The sequence below is a fragment of the Lotus japonicus genome, chromosome 5 (genome assembly GCF_012489685.1).
Source record: "Lotus japonicus ecotype B-129 chromosome 5, LjGifu_v1.2".
Classification (NCBI taxonomy): domain Eukaryota; kingdom Viridiplantae; phylum Streptophyta; class Magnoliopsida; order Fabales; family Fabaceae; genus Lotus; species Lotus japonicus.
In genome coordinates, this window is record NC_080045.1 from 2887661 (window position 1) to 2909564 (window position 21904).

General features: G+C 32.4%; 3 protein-coding genes across 3 annotated transcripts; 2 read left to right on the forward strand and 1 right to left on the reverse strand.

The window, feature by feature from the left end:
* Window positions 1-4576, forward strand: LOC130718850 (probable jasmonic acid carboxyl methyltransferase 2). The gene is given in 5 exon segments (XM_057569476.1): window positions 1-262; window positions 1826-2233; window positions 3379-3552; window positions 3554-3652; window positions 4083-4576. Coding segments are annotated over 5 exon segments (1107 nt in total). The 5' UTR covers window positions 1-187; the 3' UTR covers window positions 4434-4576.
* Window positions 4577-14457: 9881 nt separating this feature from the next.
* On the reverse strand, window positions 14458-15201 carry LOC130721134 (50S ribosomal protein L31, chloroplastic). The gene is made up of 2 exons (XM_057571873.1): window positions 15046-15201; window positions 14458-14947 (listed from the first exon to the last, which is right to left on the reverse strand). The coding sequence occupies exons 1-2, from the start codon at window positions 15172-15174 to the stop codon at window positions 14612-14614; spliced, it is 465 nt and encodes a 154-aa protein (XP_057427856.1). The 5' UTR covers window positions 15175-15201; the 3' UTR covers window positions 14458-14611.
* A 959-nt stretch (window positions 15202-16160) lies between these two features.
* LOC130721133 (glucose-1-phosphate adenylyltransferase large subunit 1-like) lies at window positions 16161-21440 on the forward strand. The gene is made up of 14 exons (XM_057571872.1): window positions 16161-16532; window positions 17058-17180; window positions 17290-17463; window positions 17597-17689; window positions 18137-18220; window positions 18311-18366; window positions 18684-18777; window positions 18879-19064; window positions 19204-19284; window positions 19727-19813; window positions 19888-19992; window positions 20810-20916; window positions 21080-21140; window positions 21251-21440. The coding sequence occupies exons 1-14, from the start codon at window positions 16296-16298 to the stop codon at window positions 21350-21352; spliced, it is 1590 nt and encodes a 529-aa protein (XP_057427855.1). The 5' UTR covers window positions 16161-16295; the 3' UTR covers window positions 21353-21440.
* Window positions 21441-21904: the final 464 nt, after the last annotated feature.

Below are 21904 nucleotides of genomic sequence, written 5' to 3' on the forward strand. Positions count from 1 at the left end.
AAAAAGTCTTGCTATTATATAAACAGCTTTTCTTCCTATACCTCGTATGAGGAATGAGGCAGGTGAATACTGCTACTAATTTCTTGAACTGAAGGGAGCATCATCAAGTTTGGGTTTCTCTTGGCTAGGTGATCTTCAAGTATATATAAGGTAGTAAGCGCCTACGCAAACTAGCTAGAGCTAAGAAATGGAAACCGTAGAAGTACTTCACATGAACAAAGGAGTAGGGGAGACTAGCTATGCCATGAACTCTACTGTTCAGGTTGGCTTTTGCATATCAGTTTAGTTCTATCATTACAATATTACTTATGAGTTCTTTCATTTCTTTTCCTATCTCTATCTCTTCCTCCGTGTAGAAGAATTGAGTTATGAGCAAATTATTTTCCTTCACAAATATTTGATTCAGTATCATGTTTCTAAAAGGATTTGTATAAAACTAAAATATATAGTTTGTAATATTCTATATTACTAGTTGTTGTTGGCCTATATGTGTACCCGATATCCTAAAAACACATCATCATCAAATTTATCATCCTCTTCATAACCAGAAACATTATTTTCTATCGATCGAGCCAAACACCAAGTGAAACTGTGGAAATTAAAGGTTCATTCTTGGCTACCCAAGAAGATCGAGAGGTGCTAAGAAGAACTAGACTCAAAAACTGATAAGTAAAAAATAAACTACGGGGTTTAAAAAACCGATAATAACTCTTTTGGTCCCTCACTTATAATGATTTTACACTTTTGATCCCCAATAAAAAAATTAGCACTTTTGATCGTCCATATTGCTTAATTTTTTACAAAAATGATCTCTATTTGGGACTAAAACGGCAAAAGTATGTAATTGTGAGAGACTAATTTTGCTAATTTTTTTTGAGGGACCAAAAGTGCAAACTTGTGATAAGTGAGAAACCAAAAAGTTATCAAACCAATAAAAAAACATTAACTAATATTAAATCCTAATATTAAATCCTGGTATGTTAAAAGAGGGGATAATGTTTCATCCACACCTCTCTTTTGAGGTGGAGAGGTGGAATGATGAGAGAAATAGGAAGAAAAGAAAAAGTAAGAGAGAGAAAATATGAGATGTGATAGATGATAAGAGCATCAGCAACAAAGAAACTTTGTGAGTTTCTTTATGACATGTCATCTGAAGTAAAGTTTCTTAACTGTTGCAGAAAATTAAGTTTCTCCACGTGGCAAGCAACTTTACTCCAAAGTTTCTTTCTAGAGAAACTTTCCTCAAAGTTTCTCTTCTAAATTTAATGATTAAAAAATAAATAAAAAACAAATAAAAAAGCAAATAAATAGGTAACTGGATTTACAAGAAAGTAGTGGGGTATATTGTGGGATTCATTTAAGAAACTTTATAGAATTTCTGGATTGGAGTAAAAAGTGAGTAGAGTTTATTAAAGTGGTTTAAATGACGTGGTATTACAAAAATTTAAATTAGAAACTCTAATGAGTTTCTTGGATAATGATGGTCTAAGATGAGAGAGATAGAAATAAAAAGAGGTGAAAATGAAGTGTTTAAAAAATGAGGTGGATATATATATCATTACTCTAAAAGAGGCATTATTGAATTTTTGAAAACCCGGTATATTGAAAACACAAACACTACTTGATTTTTGAAAACCTAACAGTAACACACTATACCGTACCAGTTTTCAATTTTCTTGACAGAAGTTTTCGACGGCTTACTCATATGCTTATATGCTCTTAATTATTGTAATCAATAATTTAAATAAAAATAGCTTATTAAGTTAAAAAATCTATGATGATATTGTCTCCCAAGGTAACATGTATCTGAATTCTAACTTTGCAGAACAAGATCATATATGTGACAAATCCAGCAACAAAGAAAGCTATCGTGGAGATTCTATGCTCAAGTAGGCCAATGAGGATGGGCATTGCAGACTTGGGTTGCTCCTCTGGACCCAATGCCTTGAGAGTCATTTCAGAGATAGTGGATGTTGTTCATGCCAACTCACGCGTGTTAGATTGCCCAGTACCTGAGTTGGTAGTGCATTTGAATGACCTCTTCACCAATGACTTCAACACTGTCTTTGATTCATTGCCATCTTTCTACAAAACACAGAGGCAAGAAAAAGGAAATGAGTTTGGGTCGACATGTTTTGTTTCAGCTGTCCCGGGTAGTTTCTATGGTAGGCTCTTCCCAAGCAAGAGCCTCCACTTAGTGCACTCTTCTTCTAGCCTCCATTGGCTTTCTCAGGTGAGATAACCCAAAATTATATGGACAATTAATGCTAACAAGTCTAATTCAGGAATAAAAATAGAAAATTATTATTAGAAGTGAAACTTAAAATATTAATATAGTGTATTGAATTTTGAATTCAAGAATTTCTTAACTAGCTTACAAAGACCCAAATTATTATGGTTTTTTTTTATCAGCAAATTGATATATGTATTAATAATGAAATGGGTGCACTAGGGGTGCCCAAATTATTATGGTAAGAAGATGGATGTTCGGACTCAAACAAAGTTATTTCTAATAAAATATCATTGTAACAATTATGAAAAACCCAAATTATTACTGTCTTCATTTTAAAACTTTTTTTCAAATTTTATCATTTTAAGATCTTTAAGACTTAATTTAGTTATAATCATTTCATAGGATTTTTATTATTATATTTGTCATTTGCCATCTATTTTTTATTTGTATCATTCTCTTCATCAATCACATTTTTCTTTCTCATTCTTAACATAATACATTCTATAATATAAATTCTACTACTCTTCTTAAAAAGTGAGACAATAATAAGCTATACTCGAAAATCTATGTGTTGTATTATTTGAACTACGTCATAATACTTCAAAATAAAAAAATAAAGGAAAGCTAGAAAAATGTTTTAGTTTCCAATGTGCATCTTGCAATAAAGCAACAGGTTCAATATATACTTTAACATTTCTCGTAATTCAAAATCCTAATCATTGTGGAACTTCTTCAAGATATTTCATTGACCTCTTGTTCATTTACCATACTATATATGTGAGACTAGTATATTCCACATATCATGAAAGACTACGCTTTATTCGGATCTAAATCACAATTCAAAATACCAAGCTTTCTCTATAAAACAAATTTCTAATTTGAAAGGGGACAAATAATTTTTTTTTACATGTTTATAATAATGTTCTGAAGAAACTTAGCATTGAAAGGGACATATCATTGGTAAAACAAACAAGAATGGCTGTTCGGAAAAGATAAGGAAACAAAGTGGAACAAAAATACACATAGGATGTTCTAGTGGAACAAGGAAATGAAGACAACATACTTTACCAATGGAAATATTGTCAGGCTTTTTGGATTGAACTAATCATCAATATTGTCTCGTCTGTCTCGTGTAATATTGCCAGGCTCCTTTGGATTTGAAGGATGGTTGGGGGAGAGGACTGAACAAGGGAAAGATCTACATTTCAAAGAGTAGTCCCCAGTGTGTGTTAGATGCTTATTTACGTCAATTCCAAAATGACTTTTCACTGTTCCTGCAATCACGTTCTCAAGAGATAGTTGCAGGAGGATACATGGTTGTTGTCTCTTATGGGAAGGCAATCCATGGACCCAACAACGCCCCATTGTTGCTACCAGTGGGAATTGTTAGCCCAGGCTCTCATGAGCATGGTTTCAGAGGTACGCATTTAATTCCAATTCATTTAGCATGTTTAATGGATTTATATATCTTTTAGAGATTAATTTCTATACGATTGAATGACTTTGTAAAACTTTTTACATCGTTAGTGCATATAAATTAATTACCATTTTTTATTAGAATCAGTTTTAAAATTTAGAATAAACTCATAAAAGCTTCACTCAAAATTGGCTATAGCTTCATAATTTTTTTTTTAACGAAGCATAACTCAAGTAGTAAGAGTTAGGGGACATATAAATTAGGGTAGGAGATGTCTAAAGATCAATCCCCGAAGAGTGTAATTTATATTTTCGATGTATCGAAAAAAACATTAATAACGACATTCTAACATGTATCACTTTTATCTTCTCCTCTTACCATAATATATTACTATATCATATAACATTTATCACTTTTATTTGTGATACCTAGGGTCTTGTGGAAGAGAAAAAATTGGACTCTTTTGATGCTCCTTACTACGCACCATGCATAGAGGAAATGAAATTAGAGATTGAAAAGGAAGGTTCATTCATGGTAGTTTGTCATGAAGCTTATGAAATTAACTGGGATGCTGGAATGGAACAGCAAAGTGATTCAACATCAAGTGGCGAACTAGTTGCAAGGACCATAAGGGCTGTGGTTGAATCCATGTTGGAATTTCATTTTGGGAGTCATATAATAGATGAGGTGTTTCGAAGATATGCCAAACTTGTGGAGGAACATTTGTCCAAAAATAGGACCAAATACATCAATTTGGTCATTTCTCTTGTCAAGCGAAATTGAAATACAAGCAACAAGAAAATGACAATTTTCTTCAAATAACATATTTGATGTTCGAAATCTAAGATAACAAGCTGTCTAATTCACAAGTATTATTTACTTGTTGTATTAATAAGTGTGTGTTTGGATACAAGTTTCAAAGTATTTTTTTCTCAATCGATCTATAGAAAGTGTTTTTATTTACTTTTTATCTCGAATGCTTTCTTTGTTAGGGGAAGAAAGATAGAGTAGAAAAAAAGAAGGGAGAGGAAAGAGGACGCCCTTATTTGATGGAGTTTTACTGTAGATCGTAGAGAGAGATTGGGTGGAGTTTCAGGTAACTTTTTGTGGTCTTCGCAAATTGTGAATAAATAGATGTCCGTTAGTTTTTTATGTGTTGTCTGCAAAAGTGGGGTTTCAAAACCGCCACCATCTTACATTTAGATCGCCCCAATAAATTCTATTGTATTAAAAAATAAACTCGTAGTCACAAATTATAAGATAATTTAGAGAAAGTTTTAAGAGAGAGTGAGATAACATTAAGAAATAATGAGATACAGTTAATATATTAGGTCTTATAATTAGGGATGGAATGAGTATTTTTTAACTCAAAATTAACTTTTTGTCTCTCTACCAAACCAATATATTAGTTGACCTCATTTAATGTTTTCTTAATAAGTGTAATTGTTCTCATGATGGACAGAAGGAGATTTTTTAACTCAAAATTAACTTTTTCTTTGTCTTCCGCCTTACTATTTCTCTTCTCTTTCTCATTTATCTCTACCATACCAAACAATGTACAGATCTACTCAATTTCTCATATATCTCTTTACTCATTTTCTCTCTTCTCTATCTCTTTCTTATTTACCAAAGAAAGTGAGTATTCTAAGAGCATCTCCAATGCTAGTTCTTATTTCTTAGTTCTTAGCACTATTCATGTGGGCCCATATTGCCACATGTGTTTAAGCAACTCTAAAGTAATTTTGCTCCAACCATGAGTTCTTAGTTCTTAGTTCTTACTACTATTCATTTGGTCCCACCAACCACATTATTTATACTTTTTTTTTCCATAAAGTAATAAAACAAAACTCATAAAGTAATAAAGTAATTTGGATGAGAGAGAAATAATTAATATTTTAAGCTAAGAACTCAAAAAGCAAAACATCTTATATAAGAACTGAGTTCTTATTTTTAAGAACTAAGGAGTCCATGTCAGCACCTCCAATGGTAAAGTTCTTAGTTCTTAGTTCTTAACTCCAAAATAAGAACTAAGAACCTTGCATTGGAGATGCTCTAATGATGTCTGTTTGCATTAATGACAATGATATTCAAACATAGGGTTGCATGTATGCTTATGAACAAATTACTTTTAATGCAAATAATCAATAAAAGAATTACACCCCTTCGGCCCTTCCTGAATATATGTCACTTTAAGGTTGTGACACATGTATACATTAAGATAGATGTGCGAAACATAGTACTAGTATTATATAATGTTCTTATTTTACTAAAATTACTATTCAATTTTCTAATATATCATTTATCTTTCTTATTAATTTGGACTTTTCTATTTTCCTACCAGGGTACAATTTGTAAAAATAATTAATGCTCTATTGAAATTGTAAAAAAATAAATTAAAGTGGAGTAATTGTTTCACGTTTTCCTGGTAAGGTTTTAATGAGACATGTTTTCTTTAATCTGTCTCCATGGGGGTGGTGGGTGGTGGGCTTTTAGTAGTAGTAGGACCTTTGATGTTGTCTTGTAATCTTACTACTTCTTTTTTTTTTACTTTCTCCTATTTTCCTGCTTGTATTGGGTTGAAGTACCCCTTATACTTCACTTCAATATATTATTCATTGCTTATAAAAAAAACGTTTTCTTCAAGCTTACCACGTCTATTCTAGTAGTACGACTTTAGGGGTCTTTGCTATGTCTTCGTCTCTTTATGAGAAGTGGGGAAATGGTCCAGTCCATATTTTGTTTTTTTGTTTTTTGAAACTCAGTCCATATTTTGTTGTGTTGCATTATATGTGGCGTTGGCAGCATGCTGCTACTCTTTTCCATACAAATGGATTCCTATGTAGTTTCATTTTTTGCAAATTACTTTATGCATAGCGATATCATATGATTAAATTAATTAATCGAATGAAATTTGAGTATAAAAAGTTACTTATAGATATTTCTAATAACATCTCTAATGCAAGGTTTTTAGTTCTTATTTCTGAGTTAAGAACTAAGAACTGAGTTATTAACTATTGGAGGAGGCTGACGTGGAGTTCTTAGCAGAAAAATTTTTTTTTTTTTCTCTCAATTATCTACTGATTTAATTTAAGTATTGAATTAGCATTTAAATTTAAATCAAAATTATACGAAAATAAAAAATATTACTACTATAATGGTTATTGTGGGACCAGATGAATAGTATTAAGAATTAAGAATTAAGAATTCATGGTTGAAGCAAAATCTGCAAAAAGTTGCTTAAGCACATGTGGCAGTACGAGCTCACATTAATACTGCTAAGAACTAAGAATCTAACATTGGAAACACAAGTAAATTTAATAAAACTAAGTATAATAGTTAATATTAAATACCTTTTAGCGGCATTTTGTTTTTCAATTTTAAAATTTTATCCATATTATTTAGTATTAAATAATTTTTATTTTTAATATTTTTCAAATGCAAAACTAAAAATAATTTCACGTCTTTTTAAGTCAATTTTAATTTGAGGAATGTTGTTATTTAGTGTAAGTAGTTGCATATTTTTTTACAATACATTTTTTTTTTCAGTTTTTAATTATTTTTTAATATATTATTACAAAGAAAATTTATTATTTCTTAATGTATTTTAATACAAAGGTATGAGATTTTTATGATTTAATGTAATTAATGTAAAACTCAAGTCTCCTTTACATATAAATATAATTTTTTTAATTTTTAAATCTATTTTATCTAAATTATTTGTTTGTAAGTATTATTTTCTTATTGAATTTGATTTTTAATATTTGTGAAATAAAAAACTCTAGAAAATTTTAATGTAATTAGTTGAATAGTTTTTGACAATATAAATTAAATTTTGTCAATTTTAATTTTATTATTGTTTAATATATTTATTAAAAAAAATTGTTTGAATGCTTTTAATACAATGCATTACTTGAGTTTTGCTTACGTAGATTTAAAAGTATTTTATATAAATTAATGATTAATATATATTATTTATTATTAATTTTAATTTTTAATATTTGTCAAATGCAAATATCAAGTCAATTTTAAGTTTATGAATGTTGTTATTTTTTTTTGGTAGAATAAAAATGTTGTTATTTAATATAAGTAGTTTAATAGTGTTTTGTTATATAAATGTTTTTCTGTTTTTAATATATTTAATATTTTTTTGTAATTTTTTAATGTATTTAATATAAATGTATGGGAGCTTTATGGTTTAATGCATTTAATACATGCAAAACCTCAAGTCTCATTTATATATATACTAGATATTATACCCGTGCGTTGCACGGGTATACTTACAATATTTTATAACAATATATAAAAATTATTATAGTTTAACTAAATAAAAATTAAAATATTTTTTAATTATAAATATAAAAAATTTGTGTTAAGACATTTCAATAAATATTATTATATTTCTTTTTGTATAAATAATTAATATTACTCAAATTTAATTATTAGAATAGAAATAATTTTAACAATTACAAAATTTATTTATTTAATAATATGAAAAATTATTAACTTACTTTGAAATATTTAAATTACGTAAAAAATGATAATTAATAAATATTTAATGTCATGAAATTAGTTTTAATATTTGTTTTTGTACTTTTTACCTGGAAAGCCATTTGCTATGACATGTCATGACCAAGAAGAATAAATTCATTTTAACTATTTGAATTACAATAAGTGATAACTTAAATACCCTTTTGACAAAAAAATAGCCTAAAATATTATCTTGTGAATTTAATTTTTTTCAACTTATTTGGTATGCAAATATTTTCTCACAGTCGATAGCCATGAGAATAATACTTAGAGGCTCTACGATCACGTTAAGTGGATAGGCTAGGTCTGTCACAACAAACATTTATCCAATTTTGGTTATTAACTCATTATTATTATTTTTTTTTATCCTTCCTCGAGTAATTTTTTCTAAAATATCATAGATTAAAAATTATGTTTAGATAAATTTTTCAATAATGCACATATATGTTATAGTTAAAAATAACTACCTTTTTGCGGCATTTTTCAATTTTAAAATATTTTATACATATTATTTATTATTTAATAATTTTAATTTTTTATCTTTGGCAAATGCAAAACTGAAGATAATTTCAGTCAATTTTAAGTTGATGAATTTTGTTATTTAATGTAAGTAGTTGAATTTCTTTTTTTTTTATTGAAATATAAAGGATTATATATTATTATCCACAAAAAACCCTTAAGGACAAGACCCTTAAGGAGAGAGTACAACCCCAATAAAAACGAGGCAGCTTGACAGATAATAAAAAAAGCAATTCAGACCAAGCCAAAAAGAAGACCCTAAGACTATACAATCATAACCCTATAGAAACAAAATAAATCAAGACATAAAGTGTTCCTCGTATACCTTTTCCAGACCTCGAATAGCATCAATGTCATTCCCCTCAAACTCTAGCCCCAAGACTTTACCAACAAGCCAGGTCTTTTTCGATCGCGTGAAGTAACGCCCTCCACTAGCTTGATCTGGAGCCTCCGACGCCAAGGGTGTAGAGGTGAAAAGATCCTCCTGAACCTCCTCAAGAACCGGAGGCAGAACAATAGGTCTCTGACAAGGGGGAAAATTTTTAGGACGCCCCCGCCGGCGAGGTTGCTGAACTGGAACCTCTGCTGAAGGCCCCTCCTCAAGAGAAGAACTTGCAACTTCCGCACCCTCAACCACAGGTACCAAAATCGAAGAAAGGTGAGACTCCGGCAGAACCAGCGGGTCTACCTGAAGCGGCGGAGAAGCTTCATCGACAGCTGCACTAAAACCAGAAGCGACCAACTCAGAAGACTCGACGCTCTCCAAAAGCCCACACCCAAACCTCGCAACCGCAGAAGGGGAGGTCCTCGGAAAAACCGAATTCCTTAATCCCACCAACAACGACAGAATAGAGGGGGCAGCAAGAAAACTAAAGCGTAGGCGCGGAGCATCAGCGCATTGGAGGCATCTGCTCCACCTTCCAGCCGAGGGACCCTGAAAAAGGAAAGAAAGCAACCCTTTTTCCAAGAACCCCTGCCCCACTGAAAGAACAGCAGCAGGGGAACCACCATTCTGCACTACCACCGCATCTATCGCTTCAGCCGCTTCTAACACACCACTATACCATCGAGCCTTCCTAGCAGAATCCATGAGCTGACCATCTTGCACTCCAACGCTCCCTTTAATCTCTCTCACATCACTATCCAAACCTGAACCTGAAATCTCAGGAAAGAGGACCGAATCCGGAACTCTAAAATTCTGAACAGCAAATCTCCCAGAATTATCAAACATCCTCAACTCATCCTTGGAGAAGGAAGATGAGTTGCTTACCTTTTTAATCCCCAAGACAGTATCACGCCAGGACATAAGGGTAGAAGAAGTGCCTACCTTCCAAGTTTGCCCCAACGCAGAGGACCTCTTCCCCTGTTCTGAACTGCTCTGAGAATCAACCCGATTCTTGTCTGAAACAGAATTTTCAACCCTAGGAAACCTGGCCATAGAAGCTGATAGATAAGTTTTGCCCAATTTAAGCCCATCGAGCCCCTCAATCGCCTTCAAAGCCTGCTCACGAACCCCATATCTGACGAAGCCAAAGCGCCAATTTCTTCCAACCTTTCTCTGTCGTTGAACAAAGAGGTTGATAACCTTACCATATTTGGAGCAAAGATCACGGAGCTGCAGGTAATCGCTCTTCTCTGCTAACCCATCGATGAACACTGAAAAGCACCTCCTCTTTCTCCCGTGATTTCCGTCTGAGCCACCATCAGTTTCGCCGTCTAGCTCTCCACCGTCCGCCTCTCCCTCCACGTTGCTGTCGTCGCGGGCCGCCGTCGAGCCCCTCCGATTCACCGCCGCCGTCTTCGCATCACATGGTCCAGAAACCCTCGCAGAGGGGTTCAAACGCATTGTTAGAATAAGTGGCTTTGACTGAAACTTTTTTGAAGTTTCTGGTAGTTGAATTTCTTTATGACCATAAAATTTGTGATCATATATATTTTCCCATCTTTTAAAATATTCTTGAATCTGGATGCAAAATTTCTCCCTATAGTAGCATGTATGTAGTTACTCTGAAAGAATTGTAACAATGAGAAATCAAGAGTAAAAATTAGAAATCAAGAGAAGTTTGTTTAGTGATAATAAAAATCTATTAGACAATATAAAATTCAAACATTCTCATCAATTAGAACCATGTTGCTAATTAATTCCTTGTTTATGTATATATTGAGAGTGTCTTATATTCGTGAAACTCGCACTTTTATTTTCCAATCACCCGCAGTGGAGGATAGATCACTAAGGAATGTGTGTTCTTTGTTGTTGTTGATGATCTTTGTCCTGAAACAAAGAAATAAGAAATGAGTAATATGTAATAAGGACAAACAATTTTTTTTTGCTAATGTGATGAAAAATGACATACTTATTAAAATAGGTTGTGACAGTTGCCATTCTTTTCTTGTAGGATGTTGAAGTCTAAGGTATGTATGATTTGAGTGTGATTGAGTTGTTTATAAAGAGATATACAATAGTGTATGATTTAGTGTAATTCATTTTTTCAAATTAATGTAGGTAGATGAATAGGCTCTTTGTATTGTAAAATTTTATCAGTTTTTGCGGGGTGATTTATTGCTTTGAAATGACAGGTTATGAATTTGTGCAGAATTGATGAAATTGAGGGACAATAGATTAATTTCAATTTACATTGTTATAGAAAAAGGTGCTCAAAATTCCAATGGGTAAAAATTTATTGTATTTCATGGCTGTGCTAATTTATTGCACCGTGTATTTTTCACGGTTTCGAATGTATTTTTCAAATGTGCTTTTCATGTATATAGAAGATTACTTTGAGCCGTTGAATAAAATTCCGTTGGAAAAATTTCTTTAAGTTGACTATGTAGTCAGTTTCATATTTGTCATTTTCATTAAGTAACAAAAAAATGATTCCATTTAACTTAAGTAACTGAAAATGAAAATTAAAATAAATTGTTAATGTGTTTAATGCAATTTTTCAAGTATTTAATACTTATAGCTCAAGTGAGTTTTACATATATATATATAGATGTGCTTTTCATGTATATAGAAGATTACTTTGAGTCGTTGAAGAAAATTCCGTTGGAAAAATTTCTTTAAGTTGACTATGTAGTCAGTTTCATATTTGTCATTTTCATTAAGTAACAAAAAAATGATTCCATTTAACTTAAGTAACTGAAAATGAAAATGAAAATAAATTGTTAATGTGTTTAATGCAATTTTTCAAGTATTTAATACTTATAGCTCAAGTGAGCTTTACATATATACTAGAAATTAAACCCGTGCGTTGCACGGGTTCGTTTTTAAGTTATATTTTTTTTAAAAGAATTTTTAAGTTATATTTTTTAGGTGTGATATTTAAATTTATATGAAGGTAAGAAAGCTATAAGAAAATAATTTTAAAATAATAAATATTAAAGGAAGGTAATAACTTTAAAATATGCACTAATGATAATAGTAGGACTGAAATTTTAAAAGTTATTATAATCATAGCTTTAAAAAGTAAAGCACAAATAATATTTTTAAAAAGTTAAATTATAAATATTCATGATATTTGTTTTCATGATTTGGGTTAAAGATATTTGTACTTTGTAGTCTCTATGATGAATCAGATTTGATTTTTCTAAAGATTTCATAATAAATAAAAAATTATTACATAATTTAACTCAAATGTTATGTTATTAGTTTCCGCCAATTAAAAACTCAAATAGTAATTTATCAGAGCAAGTTTGGATGCAAGATATGAAAATAAATGACAAAAGGAATACATGTAGCACCCATATCTCATGATTTGCTGGGGTTGAATGAAAGTTTCATAAAATACAAATAGGTGAGGTGTATTTATATTTGAAGATTAAGCATTGAAGAATATGGAAGGTATCACTAATTTTAAAAGAGAGTATGAATGAGTAATGCACTCATAATAAATCAGACCGATCCATATTAGTAACCGATAATATTAAGTGAATTTGAGAAAAGGAATTGAAAATGACAAATTTCTCATTAGTTTAAGGGAATTTGCACTTTCCAATAACAATGAGAGGTGTTACCATTTACAACTTTATAAAATTATTATTCATCATATTATACTACATGCAGTTAAGATTGCTCTCAAAGTCATATGATGCAAATTGGCATGTGAAATGTCAAAAAACAAAAAGATTGCATGTAGTTATTTTTTATTTATTTTTTCAATTATAGAGGTTATATGTATTTTTCAAAAAGTTATATTGGCATGTGTAAAGTCAAAAACAAAAAGATTGACATGTTTCAAAAGTTACATTATATTAAAAGTTGAAAAGAAATTAATTTGTTTAACTTGATTATTTAATGCATTTAATACTAATAGCTCAAGTGAGCTTTACATATAGATATAGATATAGATATAGATAGATAGATATGTTGTTAGTCTTTGAAAAATTAAGATAGTTTAGTCAAGAATATTAAATATTTCGTAATTATTGTTCAAAGAACTAATTATTATACACTGAAAAGAAAATTAACTTTCCTTTCTTTGAAATATTAAATATTGATTTTTTTTTTTATAAATTTAGAACTTAAATAACAATAGGCATTATCATAAGTTTTTAATATGACTCGTTTGACACACCGTATTAGACATGATAGTATAAGCTTATACAATACATTATAGACTTATCTATTGTTTGGTGCTAACATTGTATTGTATAAGCTTATACAATACATTATAGACTCATGCGGGGGATAAGGGAATGATGGCGGGAGAGGAGTGGAATCAAGAGGAGAGGGTTGCAGGAGGGTGAGGCAATTGTGTGGTGAGGGTGTTAGGGTTTCTATCTTTCTAGTGTGGGAAATGAATGAAAGTTGGAATGGAATTAGGGTTATCACTTGGGGCCAAAATACAACTTGCTTAGGTTTATCACTTGTTAGGGCTTGGCACAAAGATTTGCTTATGCATATTAAGGGGAAACTTGCATTGGAGGATATATAGTTTTCATTAGGGAAAAAAAATCCGTTCCCGCTCCATATTCACATGTACATTGAGAGAGATAGGAATAGAAGAGAGAAAAGTGGGACATATTGTTAGTAATTTTTTGATAGGAGAAAAAGATAAAGGTAAAATAAAATAAGTGATAGTAAATGTAAATTGTAAACATATAAAAGTTAAATTCTTTGCACTGGAATGTTAATTTACTTTTTGTAATGGTTGTATACCAACACAAATTTTTCATATAGAAGCTCCGGCTTCCAGTTACTAAGAATGTTCATCGGGGAATTAGTTTGTTTACCAATATCAAGCTTTGAATACTCTTATTTGGGTAACCAAGCAAGGCCAAACCCCAAACAACAAAACTAAATCAGAAGACCTATAATTCATTCCCACTCAATATTTTTCACTAAATTCTCATTTCACTTTTTATCTATCTCTTCTCTTTTACATCATACATCACATCTCTTACTTTCTTTTTTCTTTTTCCTATCTCTCTCTTCTCCCACTCAATTCCAGCTTAAAATGGAGTGTCAATGAAACCTTTTACAAAGCAAAAATCTTGAAACAAAAATAAATCCATATCCCTGAGGTGGTCAAGACTCTAATATTGACATCTAACTCTTCAACAAAGCTATATAAGGCTCTAGCAGTCATTAGAGAACATCTCTTCCCTATAAACATTTTTCTACTCTGTAATCTGTATCAGCCTACACTACACTACATGACTTATACCCTCAATTGTCCCTTAATCATTATCCACATGATTCCCATCCAGAACATAAACTTGTTAGCAACACAACTCTAGTAAACAATTTGCATAAGGCTAATAATCAAAGATTAATTCCTATAAACAGAAATTAAAAGCAACATTTTATGTTATACAACACTCATTGAAAATATTGAATCACAGAGACAAAGTTACAAACACCTTAAAGGCAAGAAGAAGCAAATTGAAAGAAAGGGAAAAAAACAACACAGGCTCTACTTTTTCTTGCCTGCTTTGGAAATTCCCTTGCGCCTGGAAGGTATAACAATCTCTCCTTTGAGATTCGGAATCTCCATGATATCCGTAAGCTCACCGTACTTCTTCTTGAACTTCTCAACCTGGTCGTCGCTGATCATGGAAGCTGAGCGGTTTCCGAGGAAGAAAGGGTGGTTCCCTGACCACACATCCACCACGTACTCCTTCTGGGTGCCACCGGTTGTCATCACAAGCTCGCCGCTGCAGCTCACTTTCGCGTCGTCGTAGAATTTCGGGTGTATGTCCTTCTTCCTGCACCACACACCCACAGTAACATTCTCAGCTCTTCTTCCAACCTGCAACAATTCAATGTACAAACAAACAAACAAGGGTTACAGAATTTGATGAATCGATTGAAGCAAAAGGAGAAGATGAAGTTGAAGTGGTTGATTACGGTGGTTTTTGTGGGAAGTGGAAGGAGAGGCTTTCCTCCTTGAACGAAAGTGTTGGTAACGCACTGCGCCATTGATTGAGTGTTTGTTGATTTGGATGAGATTGTTGTTGTTGCTATGTGGAAATGCATTACATTACATATGTGGCTGTTATAGAATGGGCCACTTTACCCTCACAAACTATTTCTATTGAACTCAGCCCAACAAGCCCGTTAGCAATTCATGCATGGAAGGAGTATATTCTTAAATGTGTAGGTCGAACTTTCAACTAAGGTAGTGTTTGATAGATGGTCGAAATGGGATAGGCGGGTGTTGTGATATCAATTGTGAGTAAGTCCCACATTGTAAAATAATGATAAGTTTGAGGGGTTTATAAGTGTGAGGACTTATACACCCATTGCCTTAAGGTTTTTGGGTGAAAGATGTGGTGTCTGGTCCACTTATGGTTTGCTCTTTAAAGTTCAATATGGAGTTTTATCCCTAAGTTTTAAACCATCTCATTTGTAAAGAAGGAGAACATAATACTCTAATAAAACTTTTATACCAACAAAAATACCCCTAATTTCCAGTTTAAAAAAAATACCCCTAATTTATATTTAAATATTTTTAAGATTTTAAAAATGATTCCAATATATATATATATATTTACAAAAGGTCTTTAACAATTTATTAATTTCAATATATAACATGTTTATTTTGTATAAAAAATATTACTATGTATAACTCTTTCATCTTTTATAATAAGATGATAATTAGACCAACTATCAATAAAATTAAACTCATCCTACATTCATGAAATGGAAGTTTGGAACAGTACGAAGTACAAACAAGATCAATAATGTTGTACTAACGAAACTAAGAACATGTCAAAACATTGGCAAGTGTTACGGACTCTGATTCAATGTCAAATGAATTTGTAGCTCTTGTTGACTAATGAAACAGAGTTGCCATGTTTCTCGTTGGTAATGGCAATTCTCTCACCAATACATCTCACACCACACTCATCGCTAACAATTGAATACATTTGGCACTTTCTTTCACCACAAATCTTTAATCCCATTTTCATTTTTATTTCTAACCATTTCCCAAATCATAAGCAGGGGACCATTTAAAAAAACATACATTTCGATGCATGTTGATCTGAAAATTTCTATTTTTGGCTCCTCAATTCATGGTGTATCTTGTTTCTTAAAAATTTCACATTTTTGTGCAGTCACAGAGGTTCAGTTCTCCCAACTGAGAGATACTGAGAATGTTCATTTCTAACTGTGATCCTCTGGTGAATGCAGCCATGGATTCAGCTTTTGCAACCCTGAATGCTAATCTAGTCATAACAAACAAAGTTTCTAGCTTTTGGGGTGAGAATACAAGGGGAAATTTTAACACCAGATTTTGTAGCATCCCATCATGCCAGAGTTCAAAATCTAGAAAGTCCAAGCCTGGTTTGGTATATGCTGTATACACACCAGACATCAACAAAGAGTCCTTGGTAATAACTGAATGCAATACATTTTATAATGTGTTATTACACACACTAACTGATAAGGTTTCAAATTGCGGTCACGGTCGCGTCATAGTGGGGTCCTTCGTATTGTGGTTGTTGATAAATGTGGCTGTCGCAGCCGAGATCACAGTCACGGTGCAGTTTCAGACACCTCAAAAACCTTGATGTTGCGGCCAAAATCACAGTCGCGGACTTTGATTTAAAACCATGCTAACAAGGTTTTAAATTGCATCCGCGGTTGCGATGCAAAATTGCGGGCATATGCAAGTTGCTCCTGATGTGGGGACTCCAAAACCCTTTACATTTCCGCAAATGCGGTTTTAGGGTGCAATTTAAAACCCTGCACCCCAATATCATCACAGTGTGCTTATGTGTGTTTATTTTCTTCATTTCATTGCCATTTTAAAGCCAAAGCCAAGTTTTTTATCTAATTATTATTACTAGTGTTACTTAATTTGTTGGTTGGTTTAGATGCTTACTAGCAATGCTGCCTTTGGATTTTGATTTCAGACATTCCAAGGACCCATTATTCAGAGTCCAAAAGCAAATCCAGATAATGTAGCTGCCATCATATTAGGTGGAGGTGCTGGAAAAAGACTCTTTCCTCTTACAAGCACAAGAGCTAAGCCTGCTGTATGAGTTGTTTGATTTGTATCATTTTTCCACAGAAATGAATTGGTTGAATGCAAATTTCTGAATGTGATGAAGTATGCAGTAGTTGATAGTTTCAACCTGTTTGCAGGTTCCAATTGGAGGGTGTTACAGACTCATTGATATTCCAATGAGCAATTGCATCAACAGTGGAATCAGGAAAGTATATGTTTTAACACAGTACAACTCTTTCTCCCTCAATGGCCATTTGTCTCGCACATATAATTTTGGAAATGGGGTGAATTTTGGAGATGGTTTTGTGGAGGTGAGTTATTCCTAATGTATCAAAGAAGTGAGATTCATTATCTTCTAGGAAATGGTTTGACTAATGAAGTTTGAAGAAATTTATTGGTGAAACCTTGTTATGATCTAAGGATTTATAATTTACATGGGAACAGGTCTTGGCTGCTACTCAAACTCCTGGAGAGGCAGGGAAGAAATGGTTCCAAGGGACAGCTGATGCTGTGAGACAATTTATATGGGTTTTTGAGGTAAACTACTTTATTTTGTATGGCGTCAGAAGTATAATAGAAAACCATTCATGTGTCTTGACTAAACAACTTAAATTTTTGAGATTATTAGTTCATGTTAAGTTATAAGAGCATCTATAAGTGTGTTAGGATTCCAGTTGAAAGCATATTCAACTTGGATATTTGGCTTTCCAAGACAGCTTTCCAACTGAGAAAAGTCGTTGGATCGAGAAAAAGCACATTCACATTCAATCCAGTAGATAAACAAACACACTGGTCTAGAATTTGCCTCCTGTTTCCCCATTATTCTAATAAAAAAGTTTAATTCAGTACATGTGCATTGTCTCTTTATCCAACAACATAAGCTTTGGGATAATTGGTTTTTGATATTGAAATATGGTGCTGCATATATGCTAAAAATATCACATTGGTAATATGGAATAAATGTTTGTGTGGATTGCCATGCAGGATGCAAAGAACAAGAATATTGAGCATATAATGATAATTTCTGGTGATCATCTTTGCCGAATGGACTACATGAAGCTTCTGGAGGTACATGGACAAATTCTCATCTACAATCACATCTTAGAGTGGTTATAGTTTTATAAAACTAATACTAATTGATGAGGACTACACCTGCAGAAACATATATGGACAAATTCTGATATCACAGTTTCATGTGTACCCATGGATGAAAGGTATATAAATCTTATGATTCTTATATCTCAATTAAGGCATGCCACACAATTTGGAAGACGGAGAAAACTCCACTAACAATAATCCACTTTTTATTAGTTTAATAGCTAACAGTGTAAAATAGTTTTACATAGACATGCAATTAAGATTCACTATTTTGCCACATCATAAATAAATTAAAATAAGAAAATATCAAAAAAGAAACACGGTAAGATATGATTGGATGTCTATATAAAACTCTGTACATTATGAGTGTCTATAGATTAAATCCTTTTTTATATATTGATGTTGGAGTTGATCACTGTTAGTTATCTATCAGCCATGCATCAGACTATGATCTGCTGAGAATTGATAGAAAGGGACAGATTATTCAGTTTGCAGAAAAACCAAAAGGATCAGATCTTAAGGCAATGGTATATTATTAGTTCCTCAACACAATGTTCATTTTGCTTCAATGAATATGGTCATGGATTGTTGCCTAGCTGATCAGAATTGTCACCTTTGATGATTGCAGCATGTTGACACCACTCTCCTAGGGCTTCCTGCAGAAGAAGCGCGAAAACATCCTTACATTGCATCCATGGGTGTTTATGCATTCAGAACTGAGACCCTGCTGAAGCTATTAAGATGGAGCTGTCCTTCATGTAATGATTTTGGCTCTGAACTTATCCCATCTGCTTTGAGAGACCACAAAGTCCAAGTGAGAGGGAACTCCAACCATGGATTTGTTACCTATATTCTTATGGATGTTCAATATTAAATCTTTGATATTGCGAGTGAAAATGGATCCTTTTGGGTTTAGCATTGGCATAATGTCTGTATCTTTTTTGTTTTTTCAGGCATATTTGTTCAGGGACTATTGGAAAGATATTGGAACTATTAAGTCCTTCTTTGATGCTAATCTGGATCTAACAGGACAGGTTTGTTTAAAGATCCTACAAATTTCTTCTGCATTTGATTCGTAATTTAAAAGGCTGTTTCGTTGACTATTTTGTCACTCAGCCAACTTGGATCGAACTCCAGACCATTTGGTCATATAATCTCTGATATCTTGTATAGATCAATTATTTCAAAAATTTAAGCAAGTGAAGACACATGAATGTTATTATATTATACTTCCAACAGTGGTAACCAGAATGAAAGTTGGTAACAATTCAATTTAAAAACAAATTGAACACAAATGAGGAATTTGAATCTTTCCAAGTTTAGAAGAGTTTGAACTAATTTACTACCAAGTTTTTGCTGTTAATGTTTATAATAGTGGACTTCATAATATTAATGAGAGAAATAAAGTTACAATTACATTTTTTGTATAAGGCAAAATCTACTAATTTTACTGATCACATGCTCTATTACTTGCAGAATCCAAAATTTGAACTCTATGATTCAAAGACACCTTTCTTCACCTCCCCAAGATTCCTCCCGCCAACTAAAGTAGTAAAAAGCAAGGTATGGAAGAAAGCTTAAACTAGTTTGCCTTGTAGATTTTAGCTTGCTGATGACTGCTTGATTTGTTTTTACAGATTGTGGATGCAATTATTTCTCATGGTTGCTTCTTAAGTGAGTGTAGTGTTCAACGTTCTATTGTTGGTGTACGCTCACGTTTAGAGTCCGGTGCAGACCTTCAGGTAAACTTAGGCTGCATTTAGCAGAGCTTATTTGAGCTTATCTTGCCATATAAACGCTTATGCAAGTGTTTGGCTAAACTTATGAAAACAACTTATAACCTGCCTTTAAACTAGTTAAAGCATATTTTCATAAGCTACTTAGATTAGCTTATAAATAAGCATTTATACCTGCCTGTAAGCTATTTTGAGATTATTTCAACTAGTTTATCTGATTAGCTTATGAATAACCACTTATGTAATAGTTATTATTTCCATAAGCGCTTAATTAAGGCATTTACCCAAACACACAATTACAATAATCTGTAGCATTATTTTTTTTAGATGGGGTGTTGGACTACTTGATAACCTAAATTTATATTCTTTGTAACAATCACATTTTTCTTCAATTTGGATGCATGAGTTTAGAGTGTGTTTCGTTTCCCATTAAACGCACACTTAACTGTTTTCCCAGACAATTTTTCCAACTGAGCAAAATTGTTGAACTGAGAAAGATCACATTGACATCCAATCCAATAGACAAGCAAACACACACTTTGTACCTTACAATACACCGCTTTCCGTTAACAGTTTCAGTGTCTCTTATTGCCAAATTGCAGAATTTGAAAAGTATAATTCAATGCACTCTTCTTAAGTGAAAAAATTAAGTGGTTGTTTGTCAAACTCTCCAACTAATTTATAGAAAGATTAGCACTAGAGGCCTCCATGATAAACATATATATGGCCAGCATATACTTCCAGATCTTATGTTATAACTTATAAGCTTTTCATGTACAATTTTGGCCCTGTGATGAATGTATTTATGGCCTTTTCTATCCAGGATACCATGATGATGGGTGCTGACTACTATCAAACTGATTCTGAAGTTAAATCTCTACTAGCAGAAGGAAAGGTTCCAGTTGGTGTTGGAGAGAATACCAAAATCAGGTTCCATGATGTCTTTTATTGAATCCCATTACATTTCTATGGAATTCCATCATATCTATATTATGTTGGAATTTCAAGTGTGAATGATGGAAGTTCCACATTTATTAACATTCCTTTGTTCATTTCTAATCTCTGCTGAATTCTTACTCCAATTTTTTTGAAGGAACTGTATAATTGACAAGAATGCCAAGATAGGAAGAAATGTTGTTATTGTAAACAGTGATGTAAGTGCTGCTTCAAAATCCTCACTATGAAAAATGCTGCAAAAGTTTAAAGCACTTGGTATTTTATCATGCTACCTTCTTTGCTGATTTAAACATTTTTGACTTCTCAGGGTGTTCAAGAAGCTGACAAGCCTACAGAAGGATTTTACATTAGGTCTGGCATAGTAGTTATAGTGAAGAATGCAACAATTAAAGATGGAACCACCATCTGAAGGAGCTGAAGATAAAAACTAGAGTAAAATTAGTTTGCTGATATATATAACTAAGTGTAACTAAAGCATAGAAAATACTCTCTTGTATATTACAAGTAAGTTACTGTCAATGGAAGAACTTTTAAACTATGGACTAATATATTCATGTTGGTTTGTTTCTATCAGAATTCATTCATAAACTGATGATAATTTTATATGAAAGGTTAAAAGGGTTGTTAATAACATAATATAATGTAATATAGGACTATGATTATGAACACATAAAATTAATTGATGTTTGGATCAGCTTATTCTTCTTCATAATCCATTATGGCACCTAAAAGCTACTCACAAAAATTTCTCCCTAGAATTGGTTTTGACTTCAAAATTAATTATATAAGAATTTACTCCAAACATGCACTATTTGAGGTACATCTTCAGGATTTGGTTTAGGTTTAGAGACTCTTGATCATAGCTGTTAAGGTGCTCTCACTTAAGACTTTGTGGGTTGAGTTTTGGAGGGGAGGAGTGGAAAGAAAGGGAGGGGGGGGGGGGGGGGGGATTATGAGAAGC